At 36.7% G+C, this 19,761-nt stretch overlaps 1 protein-coding gene and 1 long non-coding RNA gene across 5 annotated transcripts; both read right to left on the bottom strand.

Moving 5' to 3' along the window:
- Window positions 1–979: 979 nt before the first annotated feature.
- On the bottom strand, window positions 980–9,158 carry LOC137176931 (uncharacterized). 2 transcript variants are annotated; one of them, XR_010925896.1, is made up of 6 exons: window positions 9,085–9,158; window positions 7,438–7,492; window positions 7,260–7,324; window positions 4,848–4,989; window positions 1,998–2,055; window positions 980–1,833 (listed from the first exon to the last, which is right to left on the bottom strand). It is a non-coding gene; the product is annotated as an uncharacterized lncRNA (long non-coding RNA). The 2 variants fall into 2 exon arrangements; XR_010925897.1 differs by having other exon boundaries at window positions 4,848–4,979.
- A 4,570-nt stretch (window positions 9,159–13,728) lies between these two features.
- On the bottom strand, window positions 13,729–18,330 carry LOC137177229 (zinc finger MYM-type protein 1-like). Of its 3 annotated transcripts, none has more exons than XM_067583403.1 (3): window positions 17,452–18,330; window positions 16,431–16,903; window positions 13,729–14,174 (listed from the first exon to the last, which is right to left on the bottom strand). In XM_067583403.1, exons 1-3 carry the CDS (start codon window positions 17,870–17,872, stop codon window positions 14,145–14,147), a joined length of 924 nt encoding a protein of 307 aa, XP_067439504.1. In that variant the 5' UTR covers window positions 17,873–18,330; the 3' UTR covers window positions 13,729–14,144. The 3 variants fall into 3 exon arrangements, with proteins under 3 accessions (XP_067439504.1, XP_067439502.1, XP_067439503.1); XM_067583401.1 differs by lacking the exon at window positions 13,729–14,174 and having other exon boundaries at window positions 14,276–16,903; window positions 17,452–17,877; window positions 18,096–18,330; XM_067583402.1 differs by lacking the exon at window positions 13,729–14,174 and having other exon boundaries at window positions 14,276–16,903; window positions 17,452–17,874; window positions 18,096–18,330.
- Between the last annotated feature and the right edge of the window lie 1,431 nt (window positions 18,331–19,761).

Genomic DNA, 19,761 nt, shown 5'->3' with positions numbered 1-19,761 from the left:
CTATTAGCCCCATGAAGCAGCATGCAAGCACAAATTAAAATGCTAATAACTAAATTAACAAGCTGTTGTGGACCTGAGATATATTAGACTCACACCACAATCCATTAAACACATATCTCTGATGACCAAGTAGTGAATCTACACAGGAAGTCCTGTGTTTTCTTGCTGTGTGATGACGATAAAGTTAGAGAGGTTCGAATTTGTTTTTCTTGTTTCCAAACAGCCATGCTGGTCAAGAGGTCTGAGCAACAGTTGAAGTGCTGCTGGCAGTGAAGACTTTACTGAACTGAAGAGGGGAAACTGACACACGTCTTTGACCTGTTCTCTAGCTAACCTCAAACTCTCACAGATGTACAAACTGAGCTTCTCTTCTGAAAGGAGGAAGTGCAAGACATGACTGATTTTATATTAAGACACTCTGAAGGTGAAACAGCGAAGAATACAGAAAGAAAATATGTCAGATCTTCAAACATCAGGTCTACAGTCATGTGTTCAGACCACTCTTGGAGCTGGATCCACAAGAATCCAACTAATACAAAGTATCACCTGCTTTATATCTTACAACATCTACACTTAGTAAAAGTTGTACATCATGTAACATGCTTTAACTGACATGTTTGCTTTTGCGGTCATCACATATTTATAGGACTGAGCGTGAGTTGAAAACAGTAAGCAGCATGCTCTTTCCGCCTTGCTGCAATAAGAAAACCGCTGCTTCCTCTTCACACAGCACTGTTTTAACTGGACACAATGTAAATGACAAACACACATCACTTGATGCAGGTTAACAGATCAGTCTGAGCACAAATGAACAGCAACTGTATTCTACACACTAGTTCATGTGACTGGCAGACATCTTTCAAGCAACAGCAAGGTTTGTGTGCAAAATTCAAGTATTATAGACATCTGGGATATTAACTTCTTGATCACAGTCATACACTTCCATGGCCTCATGTTTATTCTCAAATTCTTATAATTTATGTCAGTTATAAGAATCAGAAAATGGCCTCAACTTTTGTGATGAAACTCCAACTCAGGAAGGATGTGAGGTACATTACTCATAACAAGGTCTGTGTGTTCAAAAAACAGTGATACTAGAAGAGGGAGTTATATGTTACATGCTTTATTGTATTTGTTGATTTTATCGGCCACTGCAACAGTTTTACACAGAGCATTTCTAAACAAACTAGCCAAACTCAGTAACAAGTAAGCAGTAAGCAAGAAAGAATCAGAGATGTTGAGGTTTCATGCTGTTAGCTTTTGGAAAATATCAATCCCATCTGATTGAAGAATGTGACTAGAAACTTCTAGCTATTAGCCTCATGAAACAGCATGCAAGCACAAATTAAAATGCTAATAACTACATTAAGATGCTGTTTTGGTTGAACCTGAGATATATTAGACTCACACTACAATCCATTAAACACATATCATTTGTGATCAAGTAGTGAATCTACATAGGAAGTCCTGTGTTTTCTTGCTGTGTGATGACGATAAAGATAGAGAGGTGTGAATTTCTTTTTCTTGTAAGTCATAAACAAAACAGTTATCATGGTGTCAAGAAAACCTCCAATACTGCAATCTCAATATTTAGAGAAACAATATCAGACAGTTACATATTTATGTTCTCTTGAATTTTGGTTCAAGTGTTTTCACAGATTTCCCAACTTGGATCAGTCTCTCTTCCATCTATTTCCTGATCATCCAGCTCCATTATATTGTGGCTGAATTTGTCTTGGCATCATGTTGATGGTGTTTTGAGGAGATAGTTTGGTAGAGATCATTTGCTGGCTGCTGAAGGCTTGTGTAGGGGTCATCTGGGTCATCTCGGTCCTATAAAAAGAGATCAGAATTTGAATGCATGATGCCTTTAAAAGTCTGACTTAATTATGTTGAACAATTGTTGAGACACTGAGTCACTACATTTACTGAAACCTCCACTTTTCAAGGTTCAAATCCACTCACACAGTCCTCTGATCAGAAAGTACATTACTCACCAAAGAGCCGGGAGATTTACATACAGATGATCCAGATGTGTCTGTTCTTGAACAGTTTCTTTAAATAAGAAGAGATATCAGAGTTAGTGACACACCAAACACACACACACACACACACACACACACACACACCAGCTCTTCTGTGCTTTCCAACAAAACCACTGACTGCATTGTTTTACAAGGTTTAAAAACACTTAAGTCAGAATTTTTCAGCTGGAAAGAATTTTTCTGAGGATGAATCCAAGGACAACTCTGAAAGCAACGATCAATGCAGTAACACCACAGTTTATATTAATAAATAATGCACTTTGAATTTTGTGGTCTATTTTATTAGACAAGACAGGAAACGAAACATCACGTCTTCCTTCATTGTTTCATATGAACCTGAAAGTGAAGATCTTGTTATATGTGACTTCAGTGAATTTCATTCAAAATGAGATAAACATGTATGACAGGTGATATCATTAAAGAAATATACTATTTAAATGATATACTTGACTTACAAAATGAGAACAGGTGTTAAAAAACTGCATGTAAATGAACCACAGTCGATATAATCATATTGTTTAAGAGCGTCTTCATGATTAAGTCATGAAGCAAAAAATAATAACGTATTGAAAATATGAAATATGAATATTACAGTCTCTCACCTGTGATGTTTTCTTCTGAGGATAAATCCCAGGATAACTCCAGTTATAATGATGAATACAGTCACACCAACAGCAGTACTGGCAATTGATATTTTGGTGGAACTTGTGGCCTCTTCATCCTCTACAGTGGCACTGGAATTTACTCAAATTGTAAAACAAAAAACATAAAATGCTTCTGTAATATATTATTAAGTCAAAGCTAATACCTAAAAAGATGCAGGACATTACTGTCATCACTAATGCCATTTTAAGTACAAAACAGTGTTAACTGTGTGTAAAATAATCACCATAAATTTAGCCAAAGTATGAGGAAAAATACATAACATGTGTTTACCTTCCACAGTGATATGAAGATGGAGAGTATTTGTTGCTCCAGGATATATACACTCACAGCTGTAGTTCCCACTATCCACTGGTGTTAAACTGGTCAGGTGAAGAAATACAGTCTGATTCTTTTTCATAAATGTGAACCTGGAGTCACATTCATGCTCAAAGTCCTGTCCATATTTATACACTAAGCGACACTCTTCTCCTCTGCTCCTCTCTGTTCTGATCTTACATATTATTAGTGTGATATTCAGTGTTCCATTGGTGCATATCGGAGTGACATATGGTTCTCTCCCAGTGGTTTTCACAAGAGTCACTGCAAACAATCAATAATTAAAGTCAGTATGAAATATAGAAAATATTTAATTGTTCTATTTAAATGATAAATTATACAAAACTAGTTCCTGTACCTTGGCTGTTGTTATACGCAGGTAGCAGCAGAAGCAGAACAAACCACAGTTTCCAAACAGCCATGCTGGTCAAGAGGTCTGAGCAACAGTTTAAGTGCTGCTGGCAGTGAAGACTTTACTGTACTGAAGAGGGGAAACTGACACACGCATTTGGCCTGTTCTCTAGCTAACCTCAAACTCTCACAGAGGTATGAACTGAGCTTCTCTTCTGAAAGAAGGAAGTGCAAGACATGACTGCTTTTATATTAAGACACTGAAGGTGAAACAGAGTAGAATACGGAAAGAAAATATGTCAGATCTTCAGCAGGTCTACTGTCATGTGTTCAGACCACTCTTGGAGCTGGATCCACAAGAATCCAACTAATACAAAGTATCACCTGCTTTATATCTTACAACATCTGCACTTAGTAAAAGTTGTACATCTTGTAACATGCTTTAACTGACATGTTTGCTTTTTTGGTCATCATTATGTGCGTGGGTTGAAAACAGTAAGCAGCATGCTCTTATCACCTTTTTGTAATAAGGAAACCGCTACTTCCTCTTCACACAGCGCAGTTTTAACTGGACACAATTTCAAGTGACAAACACACATCACTTCATGCAGGTTAACAGGTCAGTCTGAGCACAAATGAACAGCAACTGTATTCTACAGACTAGTTTATGTGACTGGCAGACATCTTTCACGCAGCAGCAAGGTTTATGTGCATAATTCAAGTATTATAGAGATCTGGGATATTTACTTGTTGATCACAATTATACATTTCCATTGCCTGATGTTTATTTTAAAATTCCATGAATTTATATCAATAATAAGAATCAGAAAATGGCCTCAACTTTTGTGATTAAACTCCAACTCAGGAAGGATGTGAGGTACATCACTCATAACAAGGTCTGTGTGTTAAAAAAAATAGTGATACTAGAAGAGGGAGTTATATGTTACATGCTTTATTGTATTTGTTTATATTGTTGGCCACTGCAACAGTTTTACACAGAACATTTCTGAACAAACTAGCCAAACTCAGTAACAAGTAAGCAGTAAGCAAGAAAGAATCAGAGATGTTGAGGTTTCATGCTGTTAGCTTTTGGAAAATATCAATTCTATCTGATTGAAGAATGTGACTAGAAACTTCTAGCTATTAGCCTCATGAAGCAGCATGCAAGCACAAGTCACAATGCTAATAACTACATTAATGAACCTGAAAGTCAAGCTCTTGTTATATGTAACTGCTGTGAATTTCATTCAAAATGAGATAAACATGTATGACAGGTGATATCATTAAAGAAAAATACTTTTTAAATGACATACTTGACTTACAAATTGAGAACAGGTGTTAAAAAACTGCATGTAAATGAACCACAGTTGATATAATCATATTGTTTAAGAGCATCTGATGCTTTTAAGTCTGGAAGCAAAAAATAATAATGTACTGAAAATATGAAATATGATTTTTACAGTCTCTCACCTGTGATGTTTTCTTCTGTGGATAAATCCCAGGATAACTCCAGTTATAATGATGAATACAGTCACACCAACAGCAGCACTGGCAATTGATATTTTTGTGGAACTTGTGGCCTCTTCATCCTCTACAGTGGCACTGGAATTTACTCAAATTGTAAAACAAAAAACATAAGATGCTTCTGTAATATTTTATTATTGAAATCTGCAAATCAGCGCCAATAAATTACCACAGCCAAGACTAAAAATGATGTAGGACATTACTGTCAGCACTAATGCTGGTTCAAATACTATATTCCTGTTATAATTACTGCATGCTTTGATTTGACCTGTAAACCTGAAGTCTAGACATCATACTACCATGTTAACAATACAACACAATGGAAAATAATCACTATAAATTTAGCTAAAGTATGAGGAAAAATGCTGTTTGTTGGCACTTTAAACTCTACCAAGTATTTTGTAAATTCTTATTGTTTTACACCAATTTATTGTTGCATCCATATTTTTGTAAAATGTAAATAGATTATGGTTTTGCTCTTTGCATTATTTACTTTATTTTGTCATACAAACCTCATAATGTCAGATGAAATTACAAATCATTGAATATAAAAAATGAAAATGTATTATTCTTGTGTTAAATTAACATACGACAAAAACAAAGAAACCATCAGAAGGAAGCTTCAATCTAGTAATTTTCAAGATTGACATTTATTGATAGATCCTCAGATACATGTTAGACTTTGTGTGACATGAAATATTTTTCTCCTTCCTCTGTGATTTTTGGAAAGTGTTAGTTAAAATTGGTATTACTGATACTGCTGCCACTGTTATTATGTCTTCTAATGCTAACGAAGACAACAATAAAGGAGCTCTCAAACCTTCATTTTCTTCATAATGTCATTTACTCCAAACTGTGCATCAATGTCTGCTGCAGATTCTTTTTTCATAAGCAATTTCATAACATGGCCGCTGGAGGTCGCTGTTTATACAGATTTATTGTCGAAGTGTTGAGACATGAAGTTGCTAAATCCAGGATAGAGATGTATACAACAGAATATGTGGCATTTTCATACAGTGTGGAAAAGTTTTGCGTCCTCCTGACAGTTGTATGTTTAGGCCAATTAACACTTTCAGTTATTTAGTACTCAGCAGTGGAAGAGCTTCACGCACACTGCTCTGCACAGTTTTGCTTTTCTCATTTTGCACCTGCTGAGAAGAATTTTTGGTGTTCAGACACCTCAACTCACCAGTGTGGTGAAATGACATACAGCAATATTTTGATCCAAAAAAGGCTCAGCTAGATTTACATTGATCAATCATCACATCTCTGTTAAGCTGCTGGTGAGCTGGACACAAGATGACAAAAATTACTGTTTTAAGTCCGTTTCCATTTGTTTAATGATCTGATGAATAATTAAAACCACTGCACATAAATAGAGTAAAACATTATAAAATGTATCAATGTTGTGATGAATTATCATTTGCATTTTTTTGTTGTGATCTGTCATTAGTTATACTCTTCATCATCATCAACATCATATCTTATTCTTCAAGGTATTTTCCTTTTCTTAGTAGCTAATTAAAATAGATTTGAACAGATGAAAAAAAAAACAAGAACGTAACAATTGAGGAACAGATGAGAGCCAGAAAGCCCTCAGGTGGTCAGACACTATGAGGGGATCTGACTCGTAGTGGTCTTGCAGACTGCAGATGGAAACTTGCTGCTTGATAAAATCATGTCAGTGTTTCTCATCTGTCACATCAGGTATCAGTATTACTGTAGCCTACAATTCATTACTTTATTATGATTTACCTGCAACAGAAACATTTACATCGCTAACACTGTATTGCTCATAATTCCTTTCTTCAAAATAGCATATAAGAAAGGATTATGCATATTTAACACATATAAATGTTTGTTTTTCAGCCTCTCACATCATATGCAACCAGTGGTGTCACTAAAGATTTCTGGATAGCCTAGATACTATGGGGGTCTGGGGAGAAGAATTTTTTTCTAAATGGCCTCAAAATGTCTGTTTGTCATGAATTTTGAGAGAAGCAACAGGTGTAAAATCAATCAAAAATATGGCTATTTGGTCAAGTTGGCACACAGTAGATCTGTCTCCTCATAGTTTGTATTCGGCACAGATCTAATATCACTTAAATGCTTTCCATTCACTTACAACAGGCACAGATCAAGCAAAGGTATTGATGTCAAAGAATGCTATCTCCTCTCTCTTAGATAAGTTGCAGGTCCTAAATATGTTATTGATACACAGACAGATGTTTAATGTGTGAACCTCTAAAACTAAAAGTTTATGCCTTGTATGAGTAATAGGCCTACGTCATAAAATTCACTATTAATTTCAAATGAAAGCTTAAACAACTCCCACTCGCTTTCTTCTTGATCACTGACCTCCATCAGACCTGCTCCTTCAGCCCTGTCAGTCTCCTCCATCTTCCTCCTCTCCCTCTCCTTGCCTGTTTTCAGTAACACATTATTTCATTAAACTCAGATGTACAAGAATTCAAAGCTTAATGAGTGATCAACCAGTTTAAATTTGTATTTGTCTGAACTGGCAAAAACTTCTCACCTGACTGGCCTTCGGCGGAGCTGCCGCCTTTTTTGAAGAAATGTCATATATCCATCTACATGTTGAGGTATTGAGGGATATAAAATTGTGTTATGATCAACACAATGTGACCTTTTCACTGACATTAACTGATTATAAATAACAATCTATGCCTATTGATATGATTGTTGTGAAATACTTAGGAGGCATATAAAAGCAAAAAATGTAAAGAGCCATCAATAACATTATTTCTATCTCTTTCACACTTTGGCTAGCTGGTTCGTCAGCTAGTTAGTACTGTAAAAAAAAAATTAGTAATTAGTGCTCTCAAATTAACAGAACATAGCATTAAACAATAGATGATATTTATCTTTTAGGGATATAAAATATTTTTTACTCAACAGGCAAATAGGCTCAAGCCAGTGTATGTCACACATCTGTCCAAAAATATGAACAAAATTGCATTTAATCAAAATAGCTCATTCAGATCACAGTGTCCATGGTCGCACAATTGTCACTGTTTATTTTGCACGGCATTAGGTAACACAATGGTATATGTGTAGCTAACTGATAGCAGCCAAAGCCAACCATTATTGCTGAAAGATGCAGTAATGCAGTATCACAGCTATACATACACACACACACACACACACATATATATATATATATAACTGTTTGCAATGAAAAAAGGGATCAAAGCAATAGCCGAATTTAATTAATATGAAGAAATGAATTCACTATTTTGTAGAAACTTCAATACCAACACACAGCTGTTAATCTGCTGCTACAGCCGGTTGCTGCTACAGCAACCGGCAAAAAGAGAAATTGTTTTTAAAAAGTTAATATAACAAGTAATATTTCTATTGGGAATATGTACTACAGTATCTTTGATTACATAAACTGAAATGTGAAGACTGTTACTCAACCTTAATGTAGAGGACCAGAGAACAGAAAAACATCATGCAATATCCCATCTAATTAAATAGATTCTGAATCCAAGAATTGTAAAAGGGCCAAATATGATTTCCATCACTGACCAATGAAAACAAAATACCACCTTCATCGAGAAAAGACACATTGCACCACAGCTTTCATAGCATCATAGTTTCCTATAATATTTTTTACACGTTATATTTGTCTATGAAGTTTTGTATATTTGTGAATACAGTTGAGTCTGTGTGGCAGAAAGGTTTAGACAGGATTTACACAGAACTGCAGCTTCAAATCGTGCTCCTCACACCTGTCACTTGCCCAGCATGGTGCTGTTAAACCAGAAACACCGTGGCTACACCTTATTTTTATACAGTCTATGGGCCACAAACAGCACGGAACGGCTATGCTAACGATGCTAACCATGCTAAGTAACGTTAGCTGCGCACAGCTCCGAAATAAGTTTAAAAAAAAACACACATTTACCGACCGAAGCGTCTCACATGGAGGCTCCGACACTGACAGGGGCACCAACCCGCGTCTACTGGCTATGGGAAAGGATACAATCGTTTAAAAAAACCCGCTTATACGCGCTAATTTTAGTGTAAAAGAGAAATAACAGTAACTTAACCACCCTTCCAAATTCCAACAGAGACATGTCTCACAAATGTCTAATACTATTTATCACTCACCCTCTTGAACTAAATAAATTCATGTAGAGATATCTGAATTACTTACCCGTAAGATCAAGGATGTCAAATAATAAGGTGAGAGTACGCTAGCATGAAACGTACCATTCCCGCTTCTACAAACTTTTTCTACATCCGGTGGGCGTGGAGCATGCGCAATAGCTAACCATAGCAGAGTCATTGTTTTGAGGGACCTCATTCTCATTGGATTGACATGAATGAATTTAGTTCATCAGAATTTTCTTTTAGTCATGTACAACAAACAAGAATGAATCATTTAATGAACTTATACACAATTGATTCAGTTAATGCTAACATATTTCAAGTTTCCTAATCAAACACATGCCCTACTTGATTTTTTTTTGAGTGTATAAAGAAGAAAAATCTACTCCTAAAACCTACTCGTGGGCTATAACAATACATTTACTGCACATAATGAATAAATGTACAATTTGTCAATGTCAATATTGGCAATATTTAAAATGGATGACTATCATGCTATTCCTGCTATGTTGTCAATCTTATGCAGACAAGCTCAGAAGGGTAATTAGCCAAAGTATTATGTAAATGACTGTAAATGAGGCAAATGTAACCAACTAGCTTCAGAGAACAGAAGAAAACTTTTCCACACTGTATGAAAATGCCACATATTCAGTTGTATACATCTCTATATGGCTCTGACATAGACTATCCTGGATTTAGTGACTTCATGTCTCAACACTTCCACAGTAAATCTGTATAAACAGCGACCTCCAGCAGCCATGTTGTGAAATTGCTTATGAAAAAAATCTGCAGCAGCCATTGAGGCACAGTTTGGAATAAATGACATTATAAAGAAAATGAAGGTTTGATAGCTCCTTTATTGTTGTCTTCATTAGCATTAGAAGACATAATAGCAGTGGCAGCAGTACCAGTATACCAATTTTAACCAACACTTTCCAAAAATCACAGAGGAAGAAGAAAAATGTTTCATGTCACACAAAGTGTAACATGTATCTGAGGATCTATCAATAAACGTTGTAATGGTTTCTGCCTACAGATAACTGATACCCCCTTCTGATGTGAATAAGGCACCGACAGACGGCTGTCCTCTGCCTCTGACCTAGGTATCGAATAGGGTTCCCAAAATCTACACGCAAGACCACCCTAGACTTGCTTAAGGAACCAGATTCAGCCTGGCTTCTATAATCACCAGCTGTCATTGAACCACTACCAACGGACCTATTTATTCAGGAATTCCTAACAGTCTGGGTCACAACGAAGTGTATTGGTGCAAGTACTCAAAGATGGCCTTCTAACAGGTCATCTCTGGAGGAGGCCCACTCTGACGGTCGAGGGCTCTCACCCGGTTTTATAGGGCATCTTCAGAGCCCTGGCCCTAACAGTTTAGCCAATTAAACCCCTAATAATAAATCTCTCAACCTAATGCTATTCTGAAATACAATACATCTATCACATGTATAGCAGCATGTTGACCTCAGTCATTAAATCTGAACCATTATCATCCTGGTATTCAATAAACACTACAAGTTTATCCTTAACAAATTTCATCATAATTTTTGATCTAAATAAATTTAAAACCAATGTCAGCCTATCCCAAAGGAGGCGTCTTTGCTTACTTGGGTGAAACTAGAAGACCTCAGAGATGAGCACAAGTCAGGAACTTTGGTTGGAGTGTATAAAAATACAAACAGTTTTATTTGGTTTTACAAAACAAGTAATATAAGATGCAAAAAGAGCAAAGTAAAATACAAAAACTACAAGCAAAAAGCAAAAAGCAAAAAGCTACAAGACTAAAGAGAGTCTCAAAGAGATCTCTCGAAATAGATAAATAGATAGAATAAATCTTAGACATATTAGAAACTGTCTCTCTTTGGACGCAGCCAAGATATTTATGCATGCTATGATTCTTTCCCATATGTCTTATTGCATCACGTGTTGGGGGCAGGCTGGAGAAACAGCCATTAAACCTCTTGAGTCCTTATACAAACAAACTTTAAAAACTCTGGACAAAAAGCCAATGCATTTCCATCACTGAAGGGCACTGGAGAAATACAATTTACTGAGCTTTGAGAATTTTAGATTATTCTCAAATAAATATGATGATATGAAGAACTGTGTGACCATTGAGTCACACAGCTGACTGGTCTTTAGCTGATTGGTGTTTATTGGTCTTTATTTTACATTATTTCTAAGTGACATTGTGGGTGTATGTGATGTGCTGTGTGTAGCTTTGTATTTTGTATGGTGTGTTCTGTGTGGGTTTTTTGTTTGTTTGTATTTGGGTTTTTTTTGGGGGGGGGGGGGGGGTTTGTTTCTTTTTGCTTTTTAGTGTTTGTTGTTGTGCTGTTGTATGTTTTTTGTCAGGGACTACAGATGCAAATTAGCTTCAAGCTAACTCTGGTGCAGTGCATCTTTAATGTTTCAAACTGCACACTGTCCCATTCAATAAATAATCAATCTTTTAAAAAGCCCTATGGGAAAAGGGGGTTCCCCAAAAAGAAAAAGGAACCCAGAGTCTCTCTTGGCCTTTCTTTTTATAACTTTACAACTTCCTCTTATTTATATCACCACATATTGTCTATCTCCAGGACATCTATCAGTTACATGCTGATATTACATGACTTTATACAAAATAGTAACCTTTTCTTCATCTGTCTCTTACATCAGACTATGTGGAACTTTTTAACTTCTTTTTTACATTTGAGATTAAAATCTAGGGATGTCTGCTAGGTGCAGAAAATCACAGCTTCTCCTTGGCCTCAGGTTATCTGATGGTTGTCTATGTTTTTGATGTTTGTTTGTGTTTATGAAGTCATTCTTGACAGCACAAATTGACCAATTAAAATAAAATAAAATAGTCAGAAGTAGGCTTGAGTAAAGTTTGTCTCGGCCACAAAGAGTGGAGCTTTCAACAGTGTGAATGTTGAAAATTGCTAGATTAAAGCTTTCTTCTGATGGTTTCCGTATTTTGCTGCATGTTAATTTAACACAAGAATAATACTTGTTCATTTTTACATTCAATGATGTGTAATTTCATTTCTGCTGTTACTAGGTTTGTATGACTTTGTATTGAAACTACAGTCTCGCGGGTTGTTTGTCACTAAGAAGACTTTTAACTGTGGAAGATGATGGTTCTGGTTTCTCCCCTTTTGGATCTTTCTTCTGAGGTTTCCTGATCTGCTCGTTCTCCTGCTTCACTAAAGCTGTTTTGCACTTTCAGATAAAAACAAGACATGAGTCAATTTCCACTCACATTAATACAATACATCATACATATTTCTATCACTGAATGACTCTGACAGTTAACAGTTATGTGGATAAACAGGCTGACTATGAGTACACAATGGACCATGAAGAGTAAAGTGCATCAGAATCAGCTTCATGTATAAATAACACATTAGTTAGAGAGATATAGAGACAGAAAGGAACTAACATGCCAAAATAGCGAGAAGACAGATTAAATCATTTTCTGAAGAAGCAATTAATAATAAATATGAACAAGTGAATAATTATGAATTGTCTTACTCATCAGTGTTTTTCATTGGTTCTTGTAGCGTCGTGATCTCCTCATCGTCCCTGTGTGACAGAATGAAGGATTTAAGAACATTTATATATTATTTATTTATAGGTGTTGTCTGTAAAGATTCTTTAAGCTCTGTGTATCCTCTTAATGTCAATAAATTATTACCATATTAACTGATATCACAACAAGACAGATATTGAGTTGAAAGTTGACAGTGACGACTACAGCAATGCAAACAACGACCACTGCTGGGATCAGTGTAACGATCAAAGTGAAAACTATGAGAAAAAGAGAAAAAACTGTGATATGAATACCAAACATTCATAAAGCAACCACAGTTTAAATGTGAATTTTGACTTGAGACAACTTTAAGGTTAACTTACTCTTATTGGATCCAGCTTCATCATTAAAATCTGGAAATAGAGAATCCAATTGATGAGTATGAAAATGTCTTTAATAATGCAGAAAGATCCTTACAGCTGCACTGATTAGTTGATTAATCGATCTACTTCAGCAGAAATGCCAAAAATTCATTGATTCCAGCTTCAGAAATGTGAATATATCTGATATCAAAATTAAATTTATTTGGGGTTTTTTGACATTTCGAGGGAGTCTGTTTCCGCCCGTCGGATGTTCTTCGACACACAGCTGCCAAGGAGCAAGCTAGTTCGGCGGTATGAGTTACCATGGTTACTGAGCAGTGAATCATATAACCAATATGATGGAACGGACTCTCAATGAAATTAGCGAGGCTTATCTAAATAAGCCGGGCTTTTCCTTTATCCAGCTTGATGGAATACCTCTCTGGAATGGAGGAACTACACCAGTAAATCCTTAAAAACCTTAAAAACAAAACAACCAAGACTGCAGACGATTAGAAAAGGAGAATATGATCACCTGTGGGGTTCTGAAGTGTGCACCTGTAACACGCGTCACCGCCGTAATCAGCTGTTGTATTTCCATATCCACTGATCTGCGACGGCCAGGCTAAAATTAAAAAAAAACAGCTGAGTGTCGGTAAGCACAGACTTAAGGTAAGATATGCACTTGCTGCACTCAATAATGAATGACTAAAATATATTTGTCCTTCTAAGCATTTTGAATGTAGATGACTTTAAATTATGCTATATAATAATGTTGTCTTTTTAAGAGGACAGAAAAACATATAATATAGGCAGGGGCGGATCTAGAAAAATATTTATGGGGTGGCAAAAGGGGGGCAGGAATTTTCGAGGGGTGGCAATGAATTAAATCACAGTTTGATAAGACAATAGTAGACATAATTTACACAAACACTTCTGCTTGCAGGACTTTATACATAACTCAAAAACATGTCTCATATGTGGATATAATGGCATGGGCTACTATTTACAAACTCATACAAACTTAATCTCATGCAATCAGTGTTTCATATGAAACAGTCAACTGAATGAGAGAAAGAACTTTGATGACACTGCTGTATGTGGGTCATTATCACATGAAAAGCATTAAGGTAGGACACTGGTGATGAATGACATATGTGTGAAAGGAAGAATAAAACTGTGTCAGAGTGGTAGCATTGCAGGATGCATTTGTATAAGTAACTATCCAAAGTAAAACTTACCCATGACGATCTATGCAGTACGCTGTACTAAAATTAGTATTGCTACATCTGATTACCTCATGTCACTGATGGCCCTGGGTCAACTATGGAAATAAACAGTATTCAAACAAGGACTGGACATGACTTTTAATGGTTACTCAGAGCATACTTTTGACAAATGAGGTTTTTACCAATAAAATCATATCAAATACAGAACATTACAAAAGAGTATGTTAAATTAAAATCTCCACAAACCTGGAAAGGAGTCACATGAAAATAAACCTTGCTCCCAGTCATAAAATGTACAAAGAACTTTTGTGAGTAGACTGTTCCTGGACAGTTTTATACATACAGTGAAAAAGTTTTTGGGCCCATGCATTTTGAACATTGCATTAAGAATCATTCTTAAGTCTTTAAGTACAATTTATTTTAGTACAGTCATAGCTAAACTCTAAATAAATTTTAAAGACATTAAAAACATAAAGTAGGTTCCATAAAAGTTGAGACTGGGGACATATTTAAGGGTGTCTGAACACTTTTTTCCCACCACTGTAAAACAAAGAAAGAGACATTTAATAGTCACTATCCAATGTCATGTCTGTAACAGTTGAATGCGGCGATTTCCATGCTGCTCAGCAAAACGTTTTACAAATTTATCTAGATCTAATGCTTTTGTGCGTTTTGATTCAATGCTGAGTACAGCCAAACTAGATAGTCTCTTTTCTGTCATAGTAGACCGCAAATAAGTCTTAATGAGCCTAAGAGATGAGAAACTTCGTTCACAGGATGCACTGCTCACAGGTAAAACAACTGCTATTTTACACAATCTGAACAACTCATAAAAAACATCCTGGTATGGGTCCAAAAACCGAGTGAACTCCATTAGAGTGGTAGGACTCTCATTTTCCCCCTTTTTTCTATCAAGTACTCTCCTCGTCTGATGTAACTCGTGTTTGAGATCCTCAATATTGGAGTCATAAGCTTCAGCCAATAACAGTACAGCATCCTCTCTCAGAAAAGTTGGACTTGATGGATTTAGTGCCTGAACACCCTGCATAATATCACAATTTGTGTTGGAAAATCGTCTTCCTATTTCTCCAATCATGTTATCCAGAACTGGATAGTACACAGAGACACAAAAAGTGTGTTTGCTATCTGGAACTACATGCTGTCCCAAGGTGGAGTGGATGACAGTATCTTGAAGCACCTTTGTTGTCTGTCTTGGCCTCTTTGATTTTCGCTGAGTCGTATCAATGTTACTTCGTTGACATAAATCAAGTGTTTCACTCCACATTTCATCAAAAGAGGCTTCACTACGGTACTGGACCAGTGTCTCTTTGAGTGCTTCAATAAGTTCAACAGCCTTAGCATAGTCTACTGTTTTAGACTGGAGCATGTCTGATAAAAATTTGGAGTCACTCAGGACCTTTCTGAACAGAACAAGAGAGCCAGCAAAATTCAGATCAATCTGGGCCAATATCCCTCTTGCTTCAACAGCTCTTTGTGGATGGTTCTCAGATGCAATCTCTTCAAGCACTTGTACTATTGCTGGCAACCTGTCCATAACATTGCGACATGCTATGTGTCTACAGGCCCAGCGTGTATCACTCAGCTGTTGGAGTTCTCTTGGTGGGCCATCAAACATCTCTCGTTGCACTTCCAGCCATTTGTTATGCACATAAGACCCAGACATAAACACATACATTTGCTCTAATAATGAAAAGAAGTTTCCTGCATCTGCCACACTTTTTACAGCGTCAACTATGACTAGGTTCAAGCAGTGTGCACTGCGGTGAATGTAGAAGGCATGTTTGGCCACTTCTTTTATTTTTGCCTGGACACCTGCATGTGTCCCACGCATTACTGCCACACCATCGTAGCCCTGGCCTACAAGGTTATTCTTGTACTCTAGCCCATGCTTTTCAAGAAAGCATATAATTTTTTCACTTAAGGCAGCAGCATGCAGGTGTTCTGCCACTTCAAATTCCAGAAAGCTCTCATGAACCACACCATTGTAAAAATATCGCAGAACAAATGACATTTGCTCTTTTTTCTGAGCATCTTTAGTTTCATCAACAATAACCGAAAACTGCTTGCTCATTTTAACTTCCTGGATGATTTCTTCTTTAACCATAGAAGCCAAGCATTCCAGTATTTCGTTCTGTATTGTTTTACTGGTGTATTTTGCATTCTTAGCTTGTTGTTCAAGTCTTTTTTTAATAATGGGGTTATGGTTACCCACCAAGTCTAACATAGACAGAAAAACACCTCTTTTTTCTGAGTCAACAGACTCCCTGTGACCCCGCTGAGCTATGTTTTCAGTTGCTGTCAGAATCAAGATTTCAGCAAGTGTTTTGACATAGTACTGATTTTCAGCAACTTGCTTTTTGTTTTGCTCATCCATTAACCCAAACATTGAGCTATTTTTATCCAAATTTTTTTTGTTCTCTCTCCAAGCAAACATGGCATTTATGTGACCTTCAGATCTGGCATGAGAATGGAAACCACTGTCTTTCATGGTTGCCTTTTTCCAGTTGCAGTAGCCTTCAAATGAGGTGAAAACTGTCCTTGGAGCATCAGGTAGGGAAAAATGCCTACATGCAAAGCAGTAAGCTGAATTGTTTGATTGCGAATATTCTAGCCAGGGGTAAGTTTTGTACCAGTCACTTTGAAAGCTTCTTCTGGCTCCTCCTTGGAGGGTCTTGGGGAAGCTGCCTCGCTGTGGTTGCATAGGCACCTCACACCTGGACTTAGATATGTCTAGAAGATGGAGGGGAGAAAAGATTAAAACTGCACTACATATGAACTAGTCTTAAAATATAAGAACTAGAAAATACAAAATAAATTTGGAACTGTCATTGATTAGTTATAACTTTCAGATTGTGTAAACACACAGTAACATTTAGAGTATTTTTTGATTCATGTGTTTAATTTTGGCAATCTAAAATACATTTCAAACAAAATATTAAAATTCTGTCCCCATCTAATTACACTTTCACATTTACAAGTTCCCCAATTATTCATATTTAGACTAACAAGAATATTTATATTTATTTGAAGAAGTCTAAGCAATGTCTCTTGTAGCAAAATTTTATAAGGCATTAATTAGCATATAATAGCTAATACTTAGTTATGGAGTTTAACTTGTGGTATATTACTAATCAATACCAACATTTTCTCTTGTAAATAATGTAAATTGTGTCATGGTTATTATTTTAATACAGTATTTTCTATTACTGAGTTTTTTTTACTCTATTTACTGTCCACTTGCTGCTGTAACTTATCTTATGCATTATCTTATTTCATACCATGTGGACCAGCTCGACTGGAGATAGCTGGTGATGGTTCACTCCTTTCCCTTTCTCTTTCTGAGCCCTGTACTTCATCTTCTCTCTTATTTTCTCCGTCCTCATCTTGGTGGTGCACTCCCTCCATATAATCTCCGCTGTGTTCTGTCACCTCCTCCTGTCCCTGGTCACCTTGGCCTTGAACTCTGTCGCGTTTCTGTTGCCCTTCTCTCTCTCCTTTCAACTCGTCTCTGTCTTCTTTCTTTCCTTCCATCTCCTTTCCCTCTCTCTCCACCTCGTCCTCTCCTCTCTCTCCTTCCTCATCTTTTCTCTCTCCTTTCACCTCATGTCCTCCGTCTACCTTGCTCAATTGTTCATTTTCAATATCTTTGGCTTTTCTCTTCGGTCCGAAAAAACTGTGTATGTTACCTTTCCTCTTCATTTCTGCTGGATTCACAGACGTTTAACGTTAATCAATGTTAGCTTAAATTAGACGATAGCCAATATTAATGTAACGGTTACATGTACAAAATAACCTTCTTCAACTAGATTTTTTCATCTTAAAAGCAACATAGCAACTGTACAAGTTACACTAACTAACTAACTTACAACTAACGTTATACTAGGACTGTACTTTCATCATTCGATAATTAATCGGTATTTACCTCTTTACTCCCGTGTCTTCTCTCCTTGCTCCTCTGCTTCGCGCCACACAGTTTAAAAATAAAATAAACAAAGAAAAGGTCCAGTTGTGCCGCTCTGACGCTCTCGTGCTGCATTCGGTGCAGTAGGACATCAGAGATTCGCGCTCGTAAAAGTCAAGTTGGCCATAACTTTTCTTTGAATTCGTTGCTGCCAAGTGGGGTGGCAGCAGGGGAGGCAAGGCATTATTTTAGGGTGGCAGCTGCCACCCCATGCCACCCCGGTAGATCCGCCACTGAATATAGGCATAATAACTACAAAATTCTGAACTCTATTCTGTAGATAATAAAGTTACCACACTGAATGTGGAGGAGGTTTGCCTCTCCTGTGTCTCCTGTGTCACTCACCTTTCAACAGCAAACCGGTTAGTATCAGGAAACGAAACATTTTCATCCCAGACGTACAAACAACACTGTCAGTTCAGAGCAAAACAGAGAGCAGCCTTTTAAGTACCTGTAAAAGAGAAAGTGAAACTGGGTTAGAGGAGATTAATGTATCTGTGTTCACACACTGCATACTGTATCTGTGAATCACAGCAAAGCCTGTAATCCAAAAACTGGAATCATGATTGAGGGAACACCCTGTGATGTATATCTTCAGGAAATGTAACAGTACAATACAATGCTACTGGATTGTTGTGCAATGACGTTCTTTTTTCTTTTCTTTTCTGCATTTTTCACATGCCAACAGGAAATAGCAAAAGAGAAATAACATGCTATCTGAACCCAAGACGCTACTCTGAGTGACTCCTAAACCACCATCACATCTCTGTAGGTTTGTTGTCCATTATACAATAACTAATCTTATATAGTTAAATCTCTTATGAAATCTTGTTTACCAAACAGTATGAGGGAAAGTTGCATAATAATTACTCTTAAGTTCCATGCTGGGAACTAACAGCTGGAGGGGGTTACTTAAGTGTAAGGTGACTGCCAAACATTTTGTAGGTGATCAATAAACTCAAAGCCTGGGAAAAATGCTAAAAGATTATGGTACTTCGAGACAAACCTTATTTAGTAATTGTGCAGAGAACTGTCCCTAAATAATCAAGATAATTTTCAATATTACCTTTAACAACAATAAACCTGATGAATCATCAAGATAGACCCCAAAGTGCTTCCAGGTTGTGCTGTACTTTATAGGTGTGTTACAGATTGTTTGTAGACATATTATAGATTTTAGATATGTTGTAAGTGCAAAGAGTCCTCTGCAGCAGTAAACATTATTTTGTAATTACAAAAAAAATCAATTTTAAGTTATTAATCACATCTGGGTACCTACGTAAGTACGTATCTTACCTGACAGCTGACACCTGTGTAGCCTAAAAAGTGTAGCCAGAAGCTTGCAGTTGTGTACTATCACTATGTACCAGCCTTATGAGATAAGATTACACCAGAAAGTATCTGCTATTTTGGTCACAAGGGCCACCTCTCTTACTTTTAAACTTATCTCTATGCACCCAGTTGTTGATAGTCACAGCCTGACAGCTAGTTGCAAATCAACTTGAGATTGATTTGAAAGTCTCTGAGTTATCTGCAAGAAATAAATTAGGGCTCAAATGCCACTGCTTCATCGGTCATCATTCTTTCAAGGATTTGTTGTTGCTAGAGCGTTCACACAGGATACAGG

This window comes from Thunnus thynnus, chromosome 24, assembly GCF_963924715.1.
Source record: "Thunnus thynnus chromosome 24, fThuThy2.1, whole genome shotgun sequence".
NCBI classification, from domain to species: domain Eukaryota; kingdom Metazoa; phylum Chordata; class Actinopteri; order Scombriformes; family Scombridae; genus Thunnus; species Thunnus thynnus.
Note: the sequence above shows the minus strand (reverse complement) of the source record. Positions and strands in the feature narration are given on the sequence as shown.